Source organism: Macaca mulatta, chromosome 14 (assembly GCF_049350105.2).
Source record: "Macaca mulatta isolate MMU2019108-1 chromosome 14, T2T-MMU8v2.0, whole genome shotgun sequence".
Lineage (NCBI taxonomy): Eukaryota > Metazoa > Chordata > Mammalia > Primates > Cercopithecidae > Macaca > Macaca mulatta.
In genome coordinates this window covers 19,734,822-19,759,923 of record NC_133419.1, presented here as the reverse complement: position 1 = coordinate 19,759,923, position 25,102 = coordinate 19,734,822, and the positions used below count along the sequence as shown (strand labels likewise).

The 25,102-nt window shown below is 50.0% G+C and overlaps 1 protein-coding gene across 5 annotated transcripts in view; it reads left to right on the top strand.

The window, feature by feature from the left end:
- The window catches only part of CRY2 (cryptochrome circadian regulator 2), a 38,903-nt gene extending 13,801 nt beyond the window's left edge, over positions 1–25,102 (top strand). For 4 of the 5 annotated variants that reach the window (XM_077963023.1, XM_015114399.3, XM_077963025.1 and 1 more), the window contains exons 5-12: positions 1,188–1,276; positions 8,129–8,269; positions 10,331–10,642; positions 10,878–11,029; positions 11,155–11,357; positions 11,668–11,760; positions 12,916–13,057; positions 22,454–25,102. In XM_077963023.1, the coding sequence (XP_077819149.1) occupies positions 1,188–1,276; positions 8,129–8,269; positions 10,331–10,642; positions 10,878–11,029; positions 11,155–11,357; positions 11,668–11,760; positions 12,916–13,055 (1,130 nt within the window). In that variant the 3' untranslated portion in view covers positions 13,056–13,057; positions 22,454–25,102. Of the gene's footprint in view, positions 1–1,187; positions 1,277–8,128; positions 8,270–10,330; positions 10,643–10,877; positions 11,030–11,154; positions 11,358–11,667; positions 11,795–12,883; positions 13,058–22,453 lie in introns of all 5 variants that reach the window. The other variant, XM_077963022.1, reaches the window with a different exon arrangement.

The window sequence follows — 25,102 nt, the reverse complement described above, 5'->3', positions numbered from 1 at the left end:
CCACCACCCAGAGGTAACCACAATTAATTTTAAACTATGTCCTTCTAGTATTTGTTCTGTTCATACTCATACATGTAATCTTCTGTTTCTGGTTCTAGATTGTGCCTCTATTTTTGTACTTCCCTCTCACAGACAATACAGGCATTGCCTGGTGCTGGTGTCTGTGGGCTTCTCAGTAACAGTATAGCTAGTACTGCTTCTATTGAAAGCAGGGAGTCTGTCAGCCTCTCAGGTTACTAACTACACTACCTCACCCCCCCTCTTTCTTATTATTATTTTTTTTTTCTTTCTGAGATGGAGTCTGCCCTGTCTGGAGTGCAGTAGCGCAGTCTTGGCTCACTGCAACCTCCACCTCCCGGGTTCAAGCAATTCTCTTGCCTTAGCCTCCTGAGTAGCTGGGACTACAGGCACGTGCCACCATGCCTGGCTAATATTTGTATTTTTAGTAGAGACGGAGTTTCTTTTTTTTTTTTTTTTTGAGACAGAGTCTCTGTCACCCAGGCTGGAGTGCAGTGGCACAATCTCGGCTCACTGCAAGCTGCACCTCCCGGGTTCATGCGATTCTCCTGCCTCAGCCTCCCCATTAGCTAGGACTACAGGCGCCCGCCACCACACCCGGCTAATTTTTTGTATTTTTAGTAGATATGGGGGTTTCACCGTGTTAGCCAGGATAGTCTCGATCTCCTGACCTCGAGATCTGCCCGCCTCGGCCTCCTAAAGTGGTGGGATTACGGACGTGAGCCATCACGCCCGGCTGAGACAGGGTTTCACCATGTTGGCCAGGCTGGTCTCAAACTCGTGACCTCGAGTGATCCGCCCGCATTGGCCCCCCAAAATGCTAGGATTACAGATGTGAGCCACCCCTCCAATCTTTTGATCTGAACAAAGCTATTAGCCTTTTTCACCTGAAAACCACAGTTGCCAGCTAATCTGAAAAGGCAGGAGGTCCAGGATTGTTCTCACCTGCCTGGAGTAATGAGGGTGCAGGGGAAAGCAGAGAAAATAGTGACTGTGGGAAGAGAACCAAGTTGACCTAGAAAACACTAAAACTTTAAGGATTACCTCACCCCCAGTAGCACCGAGACACTATGGTTCAGTTCTCATAAAGTTCAAGTAACAGAACAGCTGTGCCAGGCTATCACTGAAATGGTCAAACCTCCTGTCTTGTGACCCTTCCTTCTCTTCAGGGTTCCCCACTGAAGGACTTGGTCCAGCTGTCTGGCAGGGAGGAGAGACAGAAGCTCTGGCCCGCCTGGATAAGCACTTGGAACGGAAGGTATGGGCTGTTTCTGAGACACAGAACTGCAGAGACTGACGTCCAGACAGCAGGGGATGTCCATGTCCTTTAGTCCCTCTTAGCTCACACTGGTTGGAAAATGAAAAATCCTCCTATCCTCCTGATGGCCATAGCAACAGCAACGCTAACAGCAGCTATCATTTAGAGAGTACTTACCATGTGCTGGTCACTAGGCTTGGCATTTCTGAGTTAAGTACCTGCTGGCATTTCTTTTCATATTTCCAGCAGCCCTACAAGGTAGGTATTAAGCTGTTCATTCTACAGATTACAAAATTGAGGCTTAGAGAGGTTAAGTAACGTGCCTGAGGTCACAAAGTTAGTAATTACAGGTTGAGTATCCCTTATCCAAAGTGCTTGGGACCAAAAGTGTTTCAGATTTTAGAGTCTTGAATTAGGAATGCTCACTTTATAATACAGTAAGACCATGTTCTATGTTATTCTAAAGCTATGTCGGATTGCTTTTCTTTGATCTGTGGGCAGATTCACCCTACTAAGAGGATATCTGGTCAGTAAAATCTGTAAGATTATTTTGTGTTGATGTGTCTCCGCACCTTTTTGCTGGAACTCTTTCAGCGTGTTGATTTCCATTTGCTTGGACACAGAGCAAATGGCCCACCTCCCTGTGCAGTGAGAACTGGGGAGGAAAGAAGCCCAGGCCTCAGAGGCACAGTGTCACAAGGTCCTCACTTCCCCCTCTCCCCGCCCCGCAGCTAGAGGAGCAGAGAAAGTTCTCATGTCTGAGAACAGTGAGCTCCTGGTTTCCTGCCCCCTGCAACTGGTTTTTAAAATCTCAGCTTTTTCTATGCCTGCTAAGATGGCTAGGTATATAGGTATTCTGCCCAGCAGCCAGATGATGATGATAATAGAACAAAGAAGCCAAGGCAAGTCTACTTGGGAAGAATGTTCTCCAGCCCTGGAGGTATCCAGTCAACAGCGAAGGCCCACAGCCTTGATGTTTCTACCTGGGTGTTACCCTCAGCCTGGGCCCAAAGCAAGCCCCACAGACTTAAAGGATGAGACCAGCTATCTCTGTCCACATTAAAAGCTTCATCTAGAGATTCTTGGGCCCAGTTTGAAGATAAAGGTTGGGCCAAGGGGCAGAAGGGTGGAGATGACAAATGGGATTGCAGGAGTAGAATAAGGCTTAAACCTATAAAGAGCTATCGTTTTTATTAGCTGGAAAACATTTTGTAGAGGGATGCCCCTTAGGTCACTGACAGGAGCTCCTTTTCCACATACCCCCAGCGGGCCCCTTCTCTCAAGGGCCCTTACGCCATGGATGCATTCAGACTCTGTGGTGGCCAGAGGAAATACTGTGTCCTGCACATCTGGGAGAACAGATGGTGCTAGAGATACAGGAGTTGAACCTGATTTCAGGATGTTTATTTTAGCTTCCTTCAGTTCTCCAAATCTGAAGGGAGCATCTACTTGTGCCAGGATGTTCTAGCTTCTAGAAAGACTGCAAAACAAGATAGGCATGAAGTCTGTCTCCAGAAACAGTCTTCTGGAAATGATGGACATTAAACAAGGAATTACAGAAGTTCTAAGGGTTAGAAAGGAAGGTTCAGAGTGTTATGGGAGCAAAGAGCATGAGGATTATATCAATCAGTTTTGCTTGCAAGCTGGCTTTTGAAAAGGGGAAAGTTTTTTTAGGTTCGGTTCCATAACTAAGAGTAGCCTTCAGGCACAGCTGGATCCAGGTTCCAAAGAATGCTATGAGGAATGCATTCTCCATCTTTCAGCTCTGCTTTCCTCTCTATTATTTCATCCTCAGAGAGGCTTTCCTTGATCAGTGGCAAAGCTGGTCACCAGCAGCTTATTTTCAGTCTGTTTAGCAATACTAGATAGAAGAAGGTATGTGCCTCTTTTCCAAAAGCATCAGGAAAATTCCCAAGGCGTGTTTTCATTGGCCTGGTTTGGGTCATGGGACTGTCCCTGACTCAATGACTGCGGCCAGGTATAGGACCTGGCCAGACTTGCATCATGAGTCCACTCCCAGAACTGGAAGGTAGGTTTAGTTCTGCTTTACCCACTCGGACTAAGATTAGGGAAGGCTGGATCTCCACAGGAATATGAAATGCTGTTACTGAAGAGCGGAGGAAGCTACATGGTCTTTACCACTGGGTTACCCAATGGTAGAGGAGGGCAAGCATCTCTCTATAAGAGTATTCTGATTATTAAATTTAAAAGGAATGATAGAATTTGAATACCACCATTTTGTAACCCTCAATGAAGACGCATTATGTTTTGGTGACTGCTGACACCATAGAAGGAGGCAAGCATTATGTGCCCCCTGTAGTCTTGTCAAAGGGATCAAACCTGAGTCCAGTCCTGCCACCAATGTGCAGGTGATACACAGGACAGAACACTTGTTGAACTGCACCATGAGTATACAGTCAGCAAAATCCAGACTGTGGGAATCTCAGCAAGTCAGATGGCCTGGGTTCTTTCCCAGAACAATGGAAAGGAAAAGAAAGAAATGGCAGAAATGTGCAGATTAAAAGAAATTTAAATAACCTATTAACGTTTTTTTTTAAGGCCAGTCATGATGGCTCACACCTGTAATCTCAGCTCTTTGGGAGGCCAAGACAGGAGGATCTCTTGAACCCAGGAGTTCAAAACCAGCCTGGGCAACATGGCAAGCCCTCGTCTCTAAATAAAAACAAATTAGCCAGGTGTGGCAGTATGTGCCTGTAGTCCCAACTACTTGGGAGGCTGAGGTGGGAGAATCGCTTAAGCCCAGGAGGTCGTGCCACTGCACTCATGCCTGGGTGACAGAGAGTGGGGTCTCAAAAAAAAAAAAAAAAGGAAAAAGAATCCCAGCAATTTGGGAGGCCGAGGCGGGTGGAGCACTTGAAGTCAGGAGTTCGAGACCAGGCTGGCCAATAGGGTGAAACCCCATCTCTACTAAAAATACAAAACGTAGCTGGGCGTGGTGGCGTGTGCCTGTAATCCCAGCTACTCGGGGCTGAGGCATGAGAATCGCTTGAACCTGGGAGGTGGAGGTTGCAGTGAGATGAGATCACACTACTGCGCTCCAGCCTGGGTGACAGAGTGAGACTCCATCTCAAAAAACAAAAAAGAAAAGAAAACTGAGTAGCTGGGATTACAGGTATATGCCACCATGCCTGGCTAATTGTCTTTTTAGTAGAGACGGAGTTTCACTATGTTGGCCTGGCTGGTCTCCAACTGCTGACCTCAAGTGATTCTCCTGCCTCGGCCTCCCACAGTGCTGGAATTACAGGTGTGAGCCACCGCACTCAGGCAGAAATAAAGTTTTTTAAATGGCCAATACTAAATTATAACACGTAGGAATACACATTTGGGTGAAAAAAAGAAGCTACTTAACATGGGGAATAACTGTGAAAAAATAAAGTCCTTCCTTTCAAACATGTTTTGCCAAAATAGAAAAATGTAAACATTTCAGAAATTCAGAAAGTGTGTATTATAAAAGCTGAGGTAGGCCGGGCGCGGTGGCTCAAGCCTGTAATCCCAGCACTTTGGGAGGCCGAGACGGGAGGATCACGAGGTCAGGAGATCGAGACCATCCTGGCTAACACAGGGAAACCCCGTCTCTACTAAAAAATACAAAAAACTAGCCGGGCGAGGTGGCGGGCGCCTGTAGTCCCAGCTACTCGGGAGGCTGAGGCAGGAGAATGGCGTAAACCCGGGAGGCGGAGCTTGCAGTGAGCCGAGATCCGGCCACTGCGCTCCAGCCTGGGCGACAGAGCAAGACTCTGTCTCAAAAAAAATAAAAAATAAAAAATAAAAGCTGAGGTAGGGGTTATATATGTTGGGGGACAGGAGGGGACTATTCCTGGGATGAGCACATAGACTCTTGGGGTGGCTGTCAAAGCTATTTCCCAAACCTTGGTGGTTTGCCTTAGAATAATTCATTAAGTCACACATTTGTGTGATTTTCTGTATCCATGTTTCATTCAAAATAAAAATGTTTTAAAAGCGGGGGGCTAGCAAAGGTATGCGCAGGCAAAAATCCCTAGTGTCTGTTAGAGGTACTTAACCTGATACCACAGGGGTTACCTGCAGAGGAGGTGGCCTTGAGGTTGCGACTTGAAGGAAGAGTTTCAGTTAACCAGGTGAAGTTGAGGGAAAGGAAGGCAGCGGTCCAGAAGCAGCTGCTTGTGCACAGGCAAAGGCCAGTGAGAGCAGATGCGTAAAGAGGAGGGGCAGCGGGAGGCGGAGGGTTCAAATGCATTGAGATCGCATCACTGCACTCCACCCTGACCCTGTCTCGAAAAAAAAGAGTAGGGACAAGAGACAGAGCTGGAAAGGCCTGGGTGCTGGGGAGCCACAAAAGCCTTTGTGAAGATTTGGGCTCTGTCCTCAGAGCAACAGGAAGCCCACTGTGCACATTATCCCGAGGAACAGGCATTACATCACTCTGGTCGCAGTGTGGAGAACGAGTTAGCAGGGGATGGGAGTGGATGCAGGGAGGCCAGTCAGGAGGCTGTCATAATTGTCCAGTCTAGATATGACCTAGCCTGAACCAGGTTGGTGGCAGCAGGGAATGGAAAGAAAAGGACAGATTTGGAAATATTTGGGCAGTAGAATTGACAGGACTTGGTGAGGGGATAAAGGATTGTGCCTTGGGCAGCTAAGTAGCCAGCAGTGTATTATTTGAGGTAGGGAGGCCAGTGGGAGTGTGGTTTTTTTTTTTGTTTTTTTTTTTTGAGACGGAGTCTCGCTCTGTCGCCCAGGCTGGAGTGCAGTGGCGCGATCTCGGCTCACTGCAAGCTCCGCCTCCCGGGTTCACGCCATTCTCCTGCCTCAGCCTCCCGAGTAGCTGGGACTACAGGCGCCCACAACCGCGCCCGGCTAATTTTTTGTATTTTTAGTAGAGACGGGGTTTCACCGTGGTCTCGATCTCCTGACCTTGTGATCCGCCCGCCTCGGCCTCCCAAAGTGCTGGGATTACAGGCGTAAGCCACCGCGCCTGGCTGGAGTGTGGTTTTAAAGAAAGAAAAGGGCACATCCACCTTGAGGTGCCTGAGAGGCAGCCAAGTAGAGGTTTCTAGCAGGCAGCTGGGTGGAGCAACCTGGGCTAGAGGTATGGATGTGGTGATTGTGTGCAAAGGGGTGGAACCGGGAGCCATGGGCCTGGATAAGCTTGCCGAGGCACACAGTTGAGTAGAGAACCTAGGACTGAGCCCTGGGTGCCCACATTTAAGGGAGAGGTAGAGGAGATGGAGCTGGTGAAAGACCAAGAGCGCCAGGCGGCTGGGAGATACCAGGTGATGTGGAGTCACAGAGGCCAAGGAATCCAGAGGGTAAGACAGCACAGTCAGCAGATGCAGTGCTGCTGAGAGATCCCAAAATACAAGGACAGAAAGTGCCTACAGGACTCTGGCACAGAAGTCACAGGAGACTTGTGGGAGCCAGCCTTGTCAGGTGGTCAAGGCAGAAGCCAGGATGGGGTCGGCCAGAAATTGGGAGGTAGGGGAGGTAGGGGAGGGGAAATGCAGAGAGGTGGGCTGTGAAGGAGGAAAAAGGACCCAAGTCTACAGGGTTGCCAGAAGCCCTTTGTTTTTATTTTGTTGTCTTTGCAAAAAGGAGAAACGAGATTATTTCCTCAATGTTTTGGGAGTGAAGAGTTAGAGAGGTTGAACATGCAAGAGAAGGAAGAAAGGGGGCTTCCAGAGCAGCTGGAGGTCTTGGTCTTGGGCGGAGTCACAGGAGGGGAGGAAGAAGAGGGGTAGGTGTGGGTGCAGGTGACTTTGTAGATTTAGTGGCTGAAAGCAGAGGTGTTTCCCACCTGATGGCTTCTGTATCCAGCAGAGTGTTGGAGCAGGAGGCCTGAAGAGAGTCAAGGTTGTGAAACAGTATCATGGAGAGGAGTAAAGGATGTTGGAAGTTAAGAAAGTGAAAATAGGCCGGGCGCAGTGGCTCATGCCTGTAAACCCAGCACTTTGGGAGGCCGAGGTGGGTGGATCACCTGAGGTCAGGAGTTCAAGATCAGCCTGGCCAACATGGTGAAACCCCGTCTCTACTAAAAATACAAAAATTAGCCGGACGCGGTGGTGCACACCTGTAATTCCAGCTACTTGGGAGGCTGAGGCAGGAGAATCACTTGTACCTGGGAGGCGGAGGTGTCAGTTAGCTGAGATCGTGCCACCGCACGATCTTGCCTGGGCGACAAGAGCAAAACTCTGTCTCAGGAAAAAAAAAAAAAAAAAAGTCGTGAGAGACTGCATGGAACAGCGAGTCAGGAAAGTAAAGTCCTATGCCAGCAACCAGTGATGATAAAAACATGACCGATAATGTTATATGACACATGGCCCCAGAAATGAATGACTCCATTGCTCCCCAGGAATGGATTGGAAGTTTCCTCCTTCCCCAGCTGCTGTTGAACAATAGTGCGAAGTCCCTGGTGTCTATAATATAACCTCAGGGCCACTAGTGACTGGAGGACGGACTGAGAGAGAGATTCTTTTCTGTAAAGTAGAAACCGTGTTTCCTGCTGTATAATTAGAGAGTTCATTCAGTGCTTTCAGAATTCTTTCATAACTCATTTTAATCCGCAGGAGACTGGAAATTTTGTTCTTATTTAATAGATACGTAGCTGAGGGACGTAATAACGTGTTCACAATCACCCTGCAAATTAAAGAGCAAGTCAGGGAAGGACATGGCCTCGTTGTTTGGTCTGATGGTGGTTTCATTTCAAAATCAGCTGGACAAGCACAGTGTTCAAGTGCTGGCTCCATGGCTGGCTGTTCTGTGACTGTAGGCAAGTTCCTTAACCACCCAATGCCTCCATTTTTTCCTCTGTAACATCCAGGCCTTTCCTTTTACCACCTTCTCTTTCTGCTGTAGGCCTGGGTTGCCAACTATGAGAGACCCCGAATGAATGCCAACTCCCTCCTGGCCAGCCCCACAGGCCTCAGTCCCTACTTGCGCTTTGGTTGTCTCTCCTGCCGCCTCTTTTACTACCGCCTGTGGGACCTGTATAAAAAGGTAAGGGGGACATACGTGCCCACATTGCAGCTAAGGCCTGCAGCCAGGCCTTTTGGGCTTGTCAGTCACCCTAAAAAAGGCACTGGTGGGAGGGGGTTGGGCTGTGGCCCCTGGAAAGGCCTAAGTGTGTGTGGATAGTCCAGAGGAGGAGAGAAGAGTCAGTATCCAAGAGGGCAGAGCCAAGCACAGAGTGAACTGCCCACCAGAATGAAGCCCAGACCATCATGTAGAGAATAAGGACAGGCAGTAAAGCAGGCATCAGATGTGACCCTAGAGGTGGCATATCCTCTGGCAGCTGGTAGACGGGGGCAAGGTCCCCAGGGTGACAGGCATGGAGAGGGTGAGGCTGGAGCCAGTCTGAAGTGGAAGAGCATAGCTGCCCACTCTGGGGCTGTGTCCACAGCATTCAAAAGCAGAGTCCAGAAACAGCAGTTGCCCATCAGCGATGGAGGGAGTGGTCTGGAGGGGCTGCACACAGAGCTGTGCTATATAGACAAGAAGCAAATAAGCCTGTGTTAACTGTCCCCAGGAGAGAGGGCAACACAGTCAACATTCAGAGTGATCACCTCATCTTGTGCCTGTTTTTTGTTTCTGTTGTTTAAGAGACAAAGTCTAGCTCTGTTACCCAGGCTAATGTAGTGTGACCTGATCACAGCTCACTGCAACCTCAGACTCCTAGGCTCAAGCAATCCCCCTGCCTCAGCCTCTCAAGTAGAGCTAATTTGTTAAATTCTTTGTAGAGATAGGATATTGCTGTGTTGCCCAGGCTGGTCTCAAACTCCTGGGCACAAGCAATTATCCTCCCTTGGCCTCCCACAGTGCTGGGATTACAGCCGTGAGCCACCATGCCTAGCCCTTGTGTCTACATTTGTTTGTTTGTTTGTTTGCTTTTGAGACAGGATCTCATTCTGTTGCCCAGGCTGGAGTGCAGTGGTGTGAACACCGCCCACTGCAGCCACAACCTTTCGGGCTCAGGTGATCCTCCTACCTCAGCCTCCCCGGTAGCTGGGACTATAGGTGCATGCCACCACACCTGGCTAATTTTTTGTATTTTTTTGTGGAAACTGGGTTTCACCATGTTGCCCAGGCTGGTCTCAAACTCCTGGGCTCAAGCCATCCACCCACCTCAGCCTCTCAAAGTGCTGGGATTACAGATGTGAGCCACCACACCTGGCTCTATCTACATTTTTTAATGTTATCTCCTTATCCTTGCCATTATTGAGATTTTGTGGCATGGAATAGCTTTGCCAGTTTGGTGAGTAATCTTGTGACTTTAGGGAAGTCATTATTTGCTTGGAGGTCTGATTTCTTAATTACCTTATGGCCCCAGATCCAGGCTGTGTGTATAACTTATTCAACCAAAATCCAGACTGAGCATTTTTCTTTCTTTTTTTTGAGATGGAGTCTCGCTCTGCTGCCCAGGCTGGAGGTGCAGTGGCGCAATCTCGGCTCACTGCAAGCTCCGCCTCCCAGGTTCATGCCATTCTGCTTCAGCCTCCCCAGTAGCTGGGACTACAGGCGCCCGTCACCACACCTGGCTAATTTTTTGTATTTTTTAGTAGAGATGGGGTTTCCCCATGTTAGCCAGGATGATCTCGATCTCCTGACCTTGTGATCCACCCGCCTCGGCCTCTCAAAGTGCTGGAATTACAGGTGTGAGCCACCACGTCCGGCCCAGACTGAGTATTTTTCATGTGTGCTGATAGGAAAACTCCTTTTGACTTTCTAGAAGGTGGACCCAAACAAGGAACTCTGAGGACAAGGAACATGACCAGCCTTGGGAAGTTTGAGTCCTAGTGTAGATTCGTGTGGTGAGGCCCCTTCCTGCTGCCCGGCCCTCTGTAGCTTTCCTCTTGCTCAGAGCAGTGGCACAATGCAGGCAGGGCCTGGGTGTTGCACCTGCAGGCACACTGTGCCACTTCTAGGGGATAGTCCCTCCACATCTGGGAGTTGAGCGCCAGGTCTGTGGAGGGCCCAGATTCCTTTGTAGAAGAGACCTGAGAGGCATCATGCTAAGAGCTGGGTGAGTGTTCGTATCCATGTGCAACCCCTACCCCTCAGGTGAAGCGGAACAGCACACCTCCCCTCTCCCTATTTGGGCAACTCCTGTGGCGAGAGTTCTTCTACACGGCAGCTACCAACAACCCCAGGTTTGACCGCATGGAGGGGAACCCCATCTGCATCCAGATTCCCTGGGACCGCAATCCTGAGGCCCTGGCCAAGTGGGCCGAGGGCAAGACAGGCTTCCCTTGGATCGATGCCATCATGACTCAACTGAGGCAGGAGGGCTGGATCCACCACCTGGCCCGGCACGCCGTGGCCTGCTTCCTGACCCGCGGGGACCTCTGGGTCAGCTGGGAGAGCGGGGTCCGGGTGAGTGCTCTCTCAGCGAAAAGCTGGCCTATACCCTCTGGTCAGGACCAGCAAAGGGCAGCCCCCTTCTGGGCTGAGGGATGGGGTGGGATTTCTGGGTCCAGGAGATCCCCTCCAGATCCTCTGTGGCTTGCCTTCAGCAGAAGGGCTCTGGCTCCTGGGGGCACTGTGGTGACTTGGGAAAAAACATGGCAGCAGATCCCCAAGGAGGCTGATCATCCTCTCCCCTATCTAGGTATTTGATGAGCTGCTCCTGGATGCAGATTTCAGCGTGAACGCAGGCAGCTGGATGTGGCTGTCCTGCAGTGCTTTCTTCCAGCAGTTCTTCCACTGCTACTGCCCTGTGGGCTTCGGCCGTCGTACGGACCCCAGTGGAGACTACATCAGGTGAGGATGCAGACCACGCTCTCTGGCTTCTGACCACTGTGGTCTCCTACTAGGATGGGATACCCAGGGCCCTTTGAAGGAGGGTCTAGGTATGCTGATGGGTCATCTGGTGTGTCTTATTTCAGGCGATACCTGCCAAAATTGAAAGGGTTCCCCTCTCGATACATCTATGAACCCTGGAATGCCCCAGAGTCAATTCAGAAGGCAGCCAAGTGCATCATTGGTGTGGACTACCCACGGCCCATCGTCAACCATGCCGAGACCAGCCGGCTGAACATTGAACGAATGAAGCAGATTTACCAGCAGCTCTCGCGTTACCGGGGACTCTGTAAGGACACAAACACCTAGCTCACTGAAGGGAAGGACAGCACCTGCAGGCTCGGGGGTGCCAGATGGGGATGGCCAGATACTTGCAAAGGGAGGCTGAGTGCTGTCTTTCAGGTTGACACCTTCTCTGGGTATGGGACACTGCAGGCTGGGATGGACTGGGCCTCCCTGAGTAGTTGTGGGGCAGTGAGAAGAAATGGAACCTCAGTGTCTTGCTCCTATCCTCCCCACCCCAGCTTGCTTCATCCTTCCCTGTAACCCCCTGCAATCCTGCGGGATGGCACTCTGATTACTCCCCGCCTCTCTCCCAGGTCTACTGGCATCGGTCCCTTCCTGTGTGGAAGACCTCAGTCACCCTGTGGCAGAGCCCAGCTCGAGCCAGGCTGGGAGCGTGAACAGTGCAGGTGAGCAGCAGCAGCCCACCTCCAATGGCCTCCTGTGGCCTGTGCCAGCACTTCAGTCATTCAGGACTGAGGCCAGAAGGAGGCCTTGCCCAATGGAGCTTATATTCCACCCAGGGCAGTCAGATAGTAAAGGAACCAAGTCGGATCATTTCAGATAACCAGTGCTTTGGAGGAAAAGAAAGTCAAGCGCCTTGACAGAGGGACTGGGAAAGAAAAGTTTCTTCTGTGTCACTTGAGATTGGAGTAGTCGGGGAACACCTCTGTAAGCAGAGACCCACGTCATGAGCAGTAGCCAGGCCTGCCACACACTGAGAAAATACCATTCCAGACAGAAGGAGTAGCAAGAAAAAGCTCATAAGCAGTACCAAGCTTAGCCCATTCAAGGAACCGAAGGGAGGTCAGTGTGGCGGCATGTCCCAGTGAGGAGCTGGGGAAATGAGGACAAGATACAGCATGAGCAGCATGTGGCAGGCCCGATGTCCAAGACGAGGACTAGGATTCAGCCTTCAGTGCACTGAAGGATGGTCAGTAGGGCAGGGCATCATTGGACTTAGGTCTGAAAAAACTCCCTGGCCTGCTGGGTAGAGATTGGACAGTGTAGGCCAGAGCGGGCATAGGGAGGCCAAAGAGGAGGCAGCACAGACAGGGTGGTGGCCACACAGAGAAAGACTGGACAGATTTGCTGCATTTGGAGCCGCCTCCCTTCTTGGGGATGAAGATGAGTAACATGAGATGGCACGAACACGGGTTTTTCTAGTTGGGCCAGCTAGGCTGCCTCCATGGGCAGCATGCCTCCTTCTCAGGGGCCCTGCTCTTTGCTGCTCAGGGAGGCTGATTCAGAGTTGCAGAGGGAATGCCTCACCTTCAAAGCAAGGACAGCAGGCAGGCCAAGTCAGTCTCTGGCCCATAGCCCATGCCATTTGGGGCCCAAAAGCTGGCCCTGCTACCAGCAGGCCTGCTCGGTCATGTTCTCCTTGCACATTTCCAGGCAAAGTCACTGCTGAAAGCAAGGCCGAGGGGCAAGTCTGAGGAGCAGCATGCTGGCATTCCATTGATGAGTGTGCTACCTGTCCCCTAAAGACCGCTGCTGCATAGTGTGGGGTCAGTTTGGCTGCATGCACAGTCTGTGTGACCCTTTGACACGCTTCCCTACAGGCCCAAGACCACTACCCAGTGGCCCAGCATCCCCCAAACGCAAGCTGGAAGCAGCTGAGGAACCACCTGGTGAAGAACTCAGCAAACGGGCCAAGGTGGCAGAGTTGCCAACCCCAGAGCTGCCAAGCAAGGATGCCTGAGAGTGAGTGACAGCAGTCTAGATTCAACCTCAGGAAGGAAGGTGGGAGCGGGGGTGCCTACTGCCCTGCCAGCTGAAGGTTAAAACATAACAAACTAGATGAAAATCTGGTGGGAACACCCAATGCTCAGCCACTAAAGCTTTACCATTTTACAGTGGCAGCCGGGTTCAATCCTGGCTTAGGGAATAAGTACTTTCTGGATCATATCCGTGTGACCCTTACCATTGGGCCTGCTGTGGTGGCTCGTGCTAGGATTACTAGCACCTTGGGAGGCCAAAGTGGGAGGATCGCTTGAGGCCAGGAGTTCAAGACCAACCTGGCCAAACCAACATAGTGAGACTCCATCTCTAAAAACAATAATAATAACAATCTGGTGGGACTGCATGACTTTTAGGATTTCAGCTCAAAAATCCCACCATTCTGACTTTTATCAGAGATTTAAAAGTCAAGCCCTTTTCTGTTTTTTTTTTTTTGTTTTTTTTTTTTTTGCTAGCTAAGGGAAAAAGGGAGGCATGGGGGTGAGGGGTGGCACTTTCTACCTATTAAAGTGAGTCATGCTCAACAAAAAGAAAGCTGAGACCTGTGTGTGAAGCAGTGGGGAAAAGGCCCATTGCAGGGTCTGAGGCTGCTCCAGGCCCCCTGCTCTCCGACAGGCTGTGTTCTGTAGGCCAGCCAGTGGAGGGCAGCACTGACCTTGAGAAGCCTGGACAGAGGGCTGTGCTGTGTCTCACTCGGTCCAGCCCTGCCTGAGGACCAGTAGACGCAATCTGTCATCATCTTTGCTTTTACGGCCTCTCCTCCCTTCTCACCCGTCCTGTGGCCTCAGCTCTGCACCTCCCTGGCAGCGCTTATCTTGGAAGCCTCCCGAATGTCGTCAAAACACTGGCTTCTCCTTTCCCAGAGCAGGAAGGGCCTTTTATGCCCCTCTTGGGGAAATGTAATTTCCTGTCCCCTCTGAGTCATCGTCTCAGGCTGTTCCTTATGCACCGTGTCTTCGTCATGGAGGGTGACTTTTCTCCATGGAGCTGATAGGTTCTTTTTATCAGATCCCTCTTTCTTCAGGGGCCAGGCTGCAGCCATCTGGTTTGAGTGTCTGGATTTGTGTGCTCACTGAGATGGGCATTTGATGCCTACACCCTTCACCTTTTCCGGGCTCTTTGACATAGTCATTGCTGATGGACAGATGTGTGCTGTCTTGTTCCTGGGAGTACCAGCAACCTGCTACTCTCTCGGTTATCTCTTAGCTCTGTGATACTAAGCAAAGTTCATCCTGTATTACAAATTTGGAACTTGCCAGGCTGACACTCTGATTTTCGGATGAGAGGACCAAAGAACAGAGAGATTAAATGTCTGGGTCAAGGTTGCTTAGTAAGTTAATGGTGTCCAATTCAACATGAAATTGTTGCCAGCAGGTGGGTGAAGAAGGGGGAGCATTAAACATATAAAATGTGATGTGCTGTCCATCCACAAGAATTGAACAGTCTGCTTAGATAAAAAGGAGCAATAACCTAGAATTCCTGGATAAATGATACAGACTATACAAGCTTAGCAGAAGGGAGCTGTTGTGGTCTGGAACAATCAGGAAACACATCACAGAAGTTTGCACCAGGGGGCCTGAAAAGTGAATTGGATTCAGGCAGTGAGCAGGGCACTTAGAACAAGAAAAACAGCTGAAGGTTTATGTGATCTTGTACAAATGACTTAACTGCTATGAGACTCAGTTTCCTCACCTATAAATTAGGTTGCTGTTGCATCAATTAAATGATTAAATCTGGGCCGGGCGCAGTGGCTCATGCCTATAATCCCAGCAGTTTGGGAGGCTGAGGTGGGTGGATCACCTGAGGTTGGGAGTTCAAGACCAGCCTCACCAACTTGGAGAAACCCAATGTCTACTAAAAATAGAAAATTAGCTGGAATGGTAGCACATGCCTGTAATTCCAGCTACTCGGGAGGCTGAGGCAAGAGAATCGCCTGAACCTGGGAGGCAGAGGTTGCAGTGAGCTGAGATTGTGCCATTGCACTCTAGCCTGGGTGATGAGCAAAACTCCGTCTCAAAAAAAAAAAAAAAAAAAAAAAATTAAATCTGTATGTGTCAGCTAGAAATGTAGGGGTCTGCTAATAATAGAAAGCTCAATTACTGTGGCTAAAACAAATAGGGGCTTATTTTTCTTACCTAACAAGGGACCCAGAAATAGTGTTGGTGGTCTGGGCTTGGATGGCAGCCCCCGCTTCAGCCATCAATTCTTGATCAAAGAGGAAAGAGAAGGGACAGCAAGGGCAGCTGCACTCCTTCCGTACACATATCAAGAGCTCATACTTTGCCAGACATCGTTCCAGGCATTGGGGGATGTGGTTGTGTACAAGCCTGGCATTGTCCCTTCCCCCTTGGGTGCGTATTAGTGGAAGGAGACAGACAGTAAACAAATAAATATTTAAAATTTCAACAGGCCAGCCGGGCATGGTGGCTCATGCTTGTAATCCCAGCACTTTGGGAGGCTGAGGCGGGTGGATCACGAGGTCAGGAGTTTGAGACCAGCCTGGCCAAGATGGTGAAATCCCGTCTCTACTAAAAATACAAAAATTAGCCAGGCGTGGTGGCAGGTGCCTGTAGTCCCAGCTACTTGGGAGGCTGAGGCAGGGGAATCACTTGAACCCAGGAGGCGGACGTTGCAGTGAGCTGAGATCACGCCATTGCACTCCAGCCTGGGTGACAGAGCGAGACTCAGTCTCACCAAAAAAAAAAAAAAAAAGAAAATGTCAAGAGGCCGTAAGTGCTATGAAAACAATAAAATAAAGCTGGGTAAGAAAGTAAGGTCAGGGCACAGAAGAGGTTGCAGTTCTGTGTTATAAGGGTTGCTGGTCCCGGGACCATACTTGGAGAATCACTGACTTAGACCAATCAAAATCCATTTTCTGGGCCAGGCCCATTGCCTCCTCAACACATTTTAGGTTCTGTTAACCAGGAAGTGTGGATACTGGTAGACGGCTAACGGTGACTGCGTAATAGGCAAGACACTTCTCAAGTGTGTGGCTCGTAAGTCCTTGGTAAGCAGCAATTATTATAGGAATTGTTATGATTATTATTGTAGAGGAACACAAGGTTACAGTTGGGTCCGATGATGGACGGTTGTAAATGGCAGGCATGTGAGTCTGCTGGTGTACTCTCTGGGAGTGAAGAAACATTTTGGAACAGGAATGATCCAATTGGCATTTTGGGAGGATGAATTAGGCATTGGGCTAGGACCTGCAGAGGAACAGGTGGGAGCGAGAAAGCCAGTTGAGAGGCTTGGCAGTGATTCCAAGGGAAGACATGACGGGTGCAGAGGTAAGCACCCATCTCTTGTCCTGGAGTCCAGAAGATTGTCGGCCTACTGGGATTTTAAGGACTGATTCTTGAGGTTTACTCTGCCCTCCAGTGGTGGCTCAGTGGGGAGTTAGACCAGCTAGACTGTGAAGGTTGGGGGTCCAGAGGTCAGAGGACTTGGGGAGGTGCAGACTTCCCTCCAAGACAGACTAGGGAGGAACAGCTGAAAGGAGAGTATTCCATGTCTCACCATGTGCTGGCAGAGGCACCTGGGCCTAAAGATGCTTAGCATCCTCATCTGTAAAACGGTGATAATAGCATCTTGTCACCTGCCCTACCCATCAAGCTTACATGTTAGGGAAAGAAAATGAAAAACCACATGTGAAAAGTCTTTGAATATGTAAAATGCACTATACAAATGGAATCACATTATCATCTTGCACTTTCTTCTCTGGGTGTCTTTGATTATGTTGGGGTTACTTCAGTCAGAGCCAGCACCCTGAGCTGAATGGACTACAGAGCTGTGGCTACGTAGCCCAAATTAGTATCATATTATATTGGGTGGGGTGGGGGTTGGGGAGACTTGTCCCTTTGTCCCCCATTTCCTCTGTCATTTTAAATTGTGTGACTTTGGCCTGGATCCATAGCTCTTCTGCCATGCTTTAGGTGCAAGATGTGAATAGTCGTTCTTCCCCAGCCTGAAGGCTACATCCTGGGCCTTTTGAGGTCTCCTTTAGCTCTGAGCCCTATAGTTCTGGATTCTGTTTTTCTAATGCCTCAGACCTGTGGCAGTGTACAGGGTGGACAGTCACTTAAAATTTAAACTGATCTGGTAGGAAAACATGGCCTCCAATCAGTAGGTTCCACACTTACCTCAAATCCACACCAGCTGTCTGTTCTGCTTTAAGTTTTATTTTACAGCATTCGCTAAACTGAAAAACAAGCCAGCCCCCAAATAGCTATTGTTTCAAATGGTTCCCCATAATCCCCAAAGCTGCTGACTGCTTCGGATTCCATTAGCCTTGAATTGTGTACAGATTTCTCTCATTGGTCCAATTATTTTACCGTGGGGAGAACAGCTCACGTGTTCCATTTGCCCTTCTGCTGGTACAGACTGATCTGTGGAGAGAAGCCCCATTGAATACAAAAGGTTCCTGGCCAAGGATCACCTCTTCCCCTCCCCCGCCAGCTTTTGTTAGCCCTGCAGTAAGCCTGACCGGGTAAATCATCAAGTAAAACCTGACTTCTGGATTCTCCTTGATGTCTTTTTGACACTAGTTTAGTTGTATACTCTGTCCTTGTAAGGTAAAAGGCACTAGCAATTGGTAAAATGCTGAATAGTGGAAGTAGAGGCAGTGTGGCATTGGCCAAAGAGCCCTGCGTTACACTCAGACCAGTGTCTGCATCCCAGACCTGCCAGCGTTACACTCAAGCCAGTGTCTGCGTCCCAGACCTGCCCGCATTACACTCAAGCCAGTGTCTGCGCCCCAGACCTTCCCACATTACACTCAGACCAGTGTCTGCGTCCCAGACCTGCCCGCATTACACTCAAGCCAGTGTCTGCGTCCCAGACCTGCCCGCATTACACTCAGGCCAGTGTCTGCGTCCCAGACCTGCCAACATTACACTCAGACCAGTGTCTGCGTCCCAGACCTGCGAGCATTACACGCAGGCCAGCGTCTGCATCCCAGACCTGCCTGCATTACACTCAGGCCAGCGTCTGCGTCCCAGACCTGCCCGCATTACACTCAGGCCAGCGTCTGCGTCCCAAACCTGCCCTCATTACACTCAGGCCAGTGTCTGCGTCCCAGACCTGCCCGCGCAGACCTGCCCGCATTACACTCAGACCAGCGTCTGCGTCCCAGACCTGCCAGCATTACACACAGGCCAGCGTCTGCGTCCCAGACCTGCCAGCATTACATGCAGGCCAGCGTCTGCGTCCCAGACCTGCCCGCATTACACTCAGGCCAGCGTCTGCGTCCCAGACCTGACCACATTACAATCAGGCCAACGTCTGCGTCCCAGACCTGCCCACATTACACTCAGACCAGCGTCTGCGTCCCAGACCTGCCCGCATTACACTCAAGCCAGTGTCTGCGTCCCAGACCTGCCCGCATTACACTCAGGCCAGTGTCTGTGTCCCAGATCTGCCACTTGCCTGTTGTGAGACTCCACCCAAATAGTCTCACCTCTCTGATTCTCAGTTCCTGCCTTGAAAATAAGAAGTTTAGACTCATGTCCCCTAGCGCTTTCCCTGGTACTTCATAAGTAGACGTTGACTGATGGCTGTCCCTTCCACTTTCTTGCATGATCTGCATGCTGTGGGAGGGATAAAGGTGTGGTTGACCTGAGGAATGAGACTGAGCTAAGAGCTTCAGCTCTCTTTCCCATCCAGGCCCAGCTGTACTTCCCTGGCCCTCACTTGGAAGCAGGTAGCAAACCCTCTGCCTTTCCCAAGCTCTTGGGCACTGTGCCTTGCCCAATATGATGGGGAGAGGGAAACATTGAGACTCAGTGACAGTCTGCAAACAAAGTTTCCTCCAAACCATCAGCTGTTGTGGACCCTCTGCCAGCATAAACTCATGCCTGCACACGTGCATCCACCCCACCAGGGTGAGGAGCATAGGGATGGGCGGACTTATACACTTGGGTTCTTGAGAGCATCTAGTGGATGGGAAGGGGTGTGAGGGCAAAGGTACCCAGGAGGCCATGCTAACTAACATTGGGGTGCAGAGGGAGACAGTCATTCCGCTACTTTTTGTTCTAGTTACGTCTGTGTTTCTTGTATTAATGACAGGTTGGAAGAGTTGAACAACTAAGATATTGATTTTTCAGTGAATGTTTTATGAGTTAGTTTCTCCCTTGGTGCCTCCCCTTGGCTGTTCTTCCCTTCCCTTTAGTCCTGCTGTCATCATTTTTCTGCAAGACTTCATTTGATTTCCCCAGACCCCTTTTTCTACAGACACATGCCCTACCTTGAGGACAAGAGCACAGCACCAACTAGTTATCTGCTGATCAAGCAGCTTGAGTAACTAGTTGAATAGGCCTTTGACTAGCTTTGCAGGCAAGGCCAAGCTGGTTCTTCTAAACATTGGTTTTCTGCGTTGGTAGATTTGAAACCATCATAGAGGGACTTGGGTGACTAGGGCTTATCTGAGGCCAGGACACTGCCACCTCCCTTCATTAGCGTGCCCAAAACTAACTGGTGCTGAAGTCAACATATGTCTGAATTGTTATTATATCCACCTGACTATACCTCACCCCCTTATCTTCTAAGCTTAGACATTGATTCTTAAACCCTGTTTGGGTTACTCCCCACTTTGGAAAGTCTGATGGAGGATGGAACCCATACCCAGAAAACTGCATATGTTCACACACAGAGAGGAATGTGCACATCACTCCAGAGGCTCCATGGACTGCCCCAAAGCCTATCCTTGGACTCCTTAAGGCCCAGGAACCCCAGATTAATAGCAGTTATTCTAAGGAGTCTTCATGCACTCTTTATCTTCCCCCATCCCTGAAAATGGATAAAACACACACAAAAAAATGGAAGTGTTGGGTAACGAGGACCTTTTTTGGTATATCCTGTAATCCTGAGTTTTCTATTTCAGAAGAATAGCCATCTCTTTAGTTTAACAACAGGGGCCAGAGAGAGCCCTGTGTGTGGAGTATACACTCAAAATCAGCATATTTCAATAAACACATGTACACCTTAATAATACATACATTTATTTGCAAAAAAAATGGCTAGCTTATTATAGTACAAGCTTAAAGGGAAAAATTATTGAAAATAACACACATGTTAAAGAATAAAACACAGAACCAGGTGCGGTGGCTCATGCCTGTAATCCCAGCACTTTGGCAGGCCAAGGTGGGCAGATCACCTGAGATCAGGAGTTCAAGACCAGCCTGGGCAACATAGTGAAACCCCATCTCTACTAAAATACAAAAATTAGTCAGGTGTGGTGGTGGGTGTCTGTAGTCCCAGCTACTCGGGAGGCGAGGCAGGAGAATTGCTTCAATCTGGGAGGCAGAGGTTGCAGTGAGCCAAGATCACACCACTGCACTCTAGCCTGGACAATAGAGCAAGACTCTGTCTATTTAAAAAAAAAAAAAAAAAGGCCAGGCTCGATGGCTCACGCCTGTAATCCCAGCACTTTGGGAGGCCAAAGTGGGTGGATCACCTGAGGTCGGGAGTTCGAGACCAGCCTGACTGACATGGAGAAACCCCATCTCTACTAAGAATACAAAATTAACTGGGTGTGGTGGTGCATGCCTGTAATCCTAGCTACTCAGGAGGCTGAGGCAGGAGAATCGCTTGAACCCGGGAGGCGGAAGTTGCAGTGAGCCAAGATCGCGCCATTGCACTCCAGCCTGGGTGACGAGAGTGAAACTCTGTCTCAAAAAAAAAAAAAAAAGAATAAGACACAGTACTGACCTATACAGGTACCCACTCTTATGTCTGCTCTTTATTTTGCCCAGCTTCCAGATAAATTATCATCAGATAAAATCTGCTTCAGATTTAGTATGTGGCCTTAAAAGCATCGCATGTGTCAGAAGACTAATACTGAATCCTTGCCTCCAATGTCTTTGACTTTAAGAGCATGTTCCCTTTTTGAATAACAGCTTAACTCACATGTATGTCTGTTGGATATTAGTCTTCATGCTGCCATGTTGAATTTCTTCTAAAAGTCTTCCCCAAAAGTCTTAATGAGCAATACTATCATATAGAGATTATTTGCTGGTAAAAATACAGATTTGAGAATCAGACAGATGTGGATTTCCTTCTTGGCTCTGCCACTTATGATTGCTGTTGTCCTGGGCAAGTTCCTTCTCCTCTCTGGTTTCTGTTTTCTCAACAAAAATGGAGGGCAAGCTTCAAGGTTACTGGGATCTCAAGTTTGTTAGTCTGCTCAGGCTGCCATGACAAAGTACCACAGACTGCGTGGCTTAATCAACAGAAATCTGTCCTCTCACTGTTCTGGAGGCTAGAAGTCTGAGATCAAAATGTTGCCAGGGTTGGCTTCTTTTCTTCTGAGGCTCCTCTCTGTGGTTTATAAGCAGCCATCTTCTCCGTATATCTTCACATGGTCTTCCTTCTGTACTGTTTGGGTCTAAATTTCCTCTTCCTTTAAGGACACCAGTCATATTGGATTAGGGCCTGCACTAATGACCTCATTTAACTTAATTACCTCTGTAAAGACCCTGTCTCCAAATACAGTCACCTTCTGGGGTACTGGGAGTTAGGACTTCAATATAAAAATTTTGTGGGGGCAGAATTCAGCCGTAGCACAAGTGTATAGTACCTGACCCACGGCAGGCTTAGCAAGCCTACTTATTACCTACCTCACCCACATTTAAACTGCACAAACTTTTAATGGGACGCTGTGTGTCTCTGTAGACTCTCAGACACACTAAACCTATTTAAACAGATAACCCAGCATTGTGACAGGCACACCCTGTCCTTCCTTTGTTATCAGGGATGAAGCTGTTTCTTCTCTTTGCCCCAGATTCCGGATGTCACAAATCTTTAAAATGAGTCATCCTTGTGTCTCCTCTCTCCCTCCTGCCCCCACAATCTTCCAGCACTGTGCCAGGGTGCTTTCATCTATATGTGGAAATGTGCTCACCTGCTGATTCTAAACTCAGTCATTGCCTTACTCTTCAAAATTACTGGTCCCAGCGGGCTTCTCTTCCAGCCATTTTTTCCTGATTCTCCATCTCAGGCAGCAGCTGCTGTGCCTTGATTCAGAAGCTGCCCTTGTCATATCTGAGCAAGTATCCCCCAAGGCTTCACGTGACTCTCACATAGCCTTCTCCTCCTCCTCCTCCTCTGCTGCCCGCAGCCCTGGGTGGAGGGCCTGCAGTGGGGAGCTTGTCCTGCATCAGCACTTCGGAGGGGCAGTATTCTCTCATCCCAGTGGCATCCCAGCAACAACCTGTGCCCAGGTACCATGGCCCTTTCAGCTCACTCTTTCAGCTCTTCCCAGTTCCCACTCTGAGTGTCCCCAAAGAAGCAGCCAGAGGAGCTTGTGTCCCTGGGCAACTGAGCAGCCTCCTGAATGCTCCTTTTGCACTTGTTTTTCTCTTCCAGCTGCAGAGCCCTTGCTCCGTGAGCAAAGCCTGGGTGCCCAAGCAGCCACCGCGGCAGCAGAGTACAACCTGCAGAGAAGCTGATCACCGGGCAGAGAGAGAGCGAGCATGTGTGTGTGTGTATGCGCGTGTGCAGAGGAGGGAGTGGTGTGCCTGTTTGCGTGTGCATGCATCTGTTGACACTCGTGATTCTGAATGTTGCCTGGGCTAGGAGAGTACCTGTAGCACACCAGTGCTGTTTCCCGGCCTCCAGACACAAGACTCGAGGTTATGGCAGTGACTTTCAGCCGAGACCTGTCCCTGCAAGCCAGCTGCCTTGTCTGAACAGAACCTAGTGGTAGGACCCTAGCAGGGATTCTGGCATCTGCCTCCCTACACCTCCTTCCCTCCCTCCTCACGTCAGACTGTGGAGCAGGAGGGCAGCAGTTCTGGCTGTTGTCCAAAGCATGGGATTCTGGAGGCAGCCAGAGCCCTGCTGAGTTCCTGCTTTCTGACCTGGAGGCTGAGCAGGCCAGAGTGGATGGATGCTGTCCAGGTGTAGCCACCTGGCCTCTCTTTCTTATTTTAAAATTCTCTGCTACTGGGCTCAGTCCCAGGCCCTTCCTTGGGCATCTGGGACTGAGCATATGAGGCCATAGACAGATCTAAAAAGTTTCCACCACCCTACAGAAGTACGTGCAGATACCTGGCTGGTGTGGGATATGCCTGGTACTGTAATAGGAGCCTAAGACAGCACACCTACCTTTTCAGGATTTAGAACCTAAGTTAGAATCCCAGCTGTCACGGTTCCTTTCCCAGAAGCTGAGAGCCAGCCTCAGAGCTTACCCAGGAGCTGTGGAGGGGCCAGGGTCAAACTCAGTCACTCTACCAGGAGGAGCCCAGGTTCCAGTGGCATAAGGTCCCCTGGTTTCTCTGGCCACACTCCAAGGCACCACCACAGTGCTGCCAGTGAGGACAGCTGACACCCAGCCAGGGAAACCATTCTAGTCTTTGTTCTGTTGGCTTCCAGGGCCTACCCTGGACTTGTCAGCATCCAGACTGCCGTGTCAGCTCTCCCAGTAGCTGAGCTCCAAGGACTCAGGTGGAGGGACTCAGGGATGGGGACTGCCAGGGACAGTTGGCAAAAGTCCGAGCAGAGATTACACCCAGCACACCATCCCTTCCAGGAGCAGTAGGTGGGAGGTTTGACCCAGAGAAGCCAACCCTCGCATTCCAGGAGTGGCCTGTGCCTCCCACCTCTTCCTTCCCACTGCCAAAGGCCTGCGTTGAGAAAGATGTCATGGAAAGGACAATAGTGGCCAACGAGAGCAAGTCTTCCTTCCACCCTGTGGCCTGCACTTGAGCCACGAAGAGTGTGTGTGTGTATGTGGTATGTGTGTGTGTGTGTGTGTGGCTATGAGGCTGATTCCTGTTTGGATTTTTGTCCTCACATGTATCATTAAGCTGGCCTTTGGGCCATTTCCTTTCTACCTCCCCTGTGACCTTTCCTAGCCTCAGATCTGTTAATTCTTTTGGCCCCAGCCCGATCCCTCACTGTCCTCTGTCCTTGGACCAGAACCCTGGGGCCAGACCCATCTCCTGTAGCTGTCCACCACACTGACAGGCTTCTTCCTGAGATATCCTCAGGTTCTCTCAGCCAGAGAGCTGCCTTTAGAGTCCAACTGTTGTATGTATGTCACCCTCACTAGAAATGTCCCATCATAGGCTGGGCGCGGTGGCTCAAGCCTGTAATCCCAGCACTTTGGGAGGCCGAGACGGGTGGATCACAAGGTCAGGAGATCGAGACCATCCTGGCTAACCTGGTGAAACCCCGTCTCTACTAAAAAATACAAAAAATTAGCCGGGCGGGGTGGCGGGCGCCTGTAGTCCCAGCTACTCGGGAGGCTGAGGCAGGAGAATGGTGTAAACCCGGGAGGCGGAGCTTGCAGTGAGCTGAGATCCGGCCACTGCACTCCAGCCTGGGTGACAGATCGAGACTCTGTCTCAGAAAAAAAAAAAAAAAAAAAGAAATGTCCCATCATCATTGGAGGGGAGCAGGGCACAGGGGATGGTGTGCATTCAGAGCGTTGGGTTGGGGGCTTCCCTGTTCCCTCAGCCCCAGCCGAGAGGAAAGAGTATCAGGGGCCATTGCCAGAAAGAGAGTAAAGCAAACCTGGAAGGACAAATCTGAGACCATGGGAAGGCCAAAGGCTGAGGCCCAGATTCAGTATTCACTAGCAGTGCCTTCAGGTAGCAGGATGATTTCTTTTCCTGCCTGTCTGATGCTGGCTGTCTCCTAAGGTACAGGTTGGCAGAACCACCTCCCCCTACTTCTCCACCATCCCTGGCAGGCCAGCCCGTTCCCAGATCAACCTGTCAGTGCACTCCTGGAGGCAGTGCACTCCTGGAGCCAGGAGGGAGGGGCAGGGTGGAGAGGGTATGTCCAGTAGCCTGGAGCTCTACAGTGGCTTCATGCCTCCCTTCTCCCAGCTCAGGTGGCCCTGAGGGCTCCCTCAGAACAATGCCCCAAATCCTGACCTAAGGGTCAGCATGGGGAAGAGATGGTTGCGGGCAAAATGCACTTTATAGAGATTTTCTATTGCTGGGAAAGTGTGTTTCTCCCATAGTTTGTGAATATTCACTTGTTTTATAAATGTCTGACCTGTCTGAG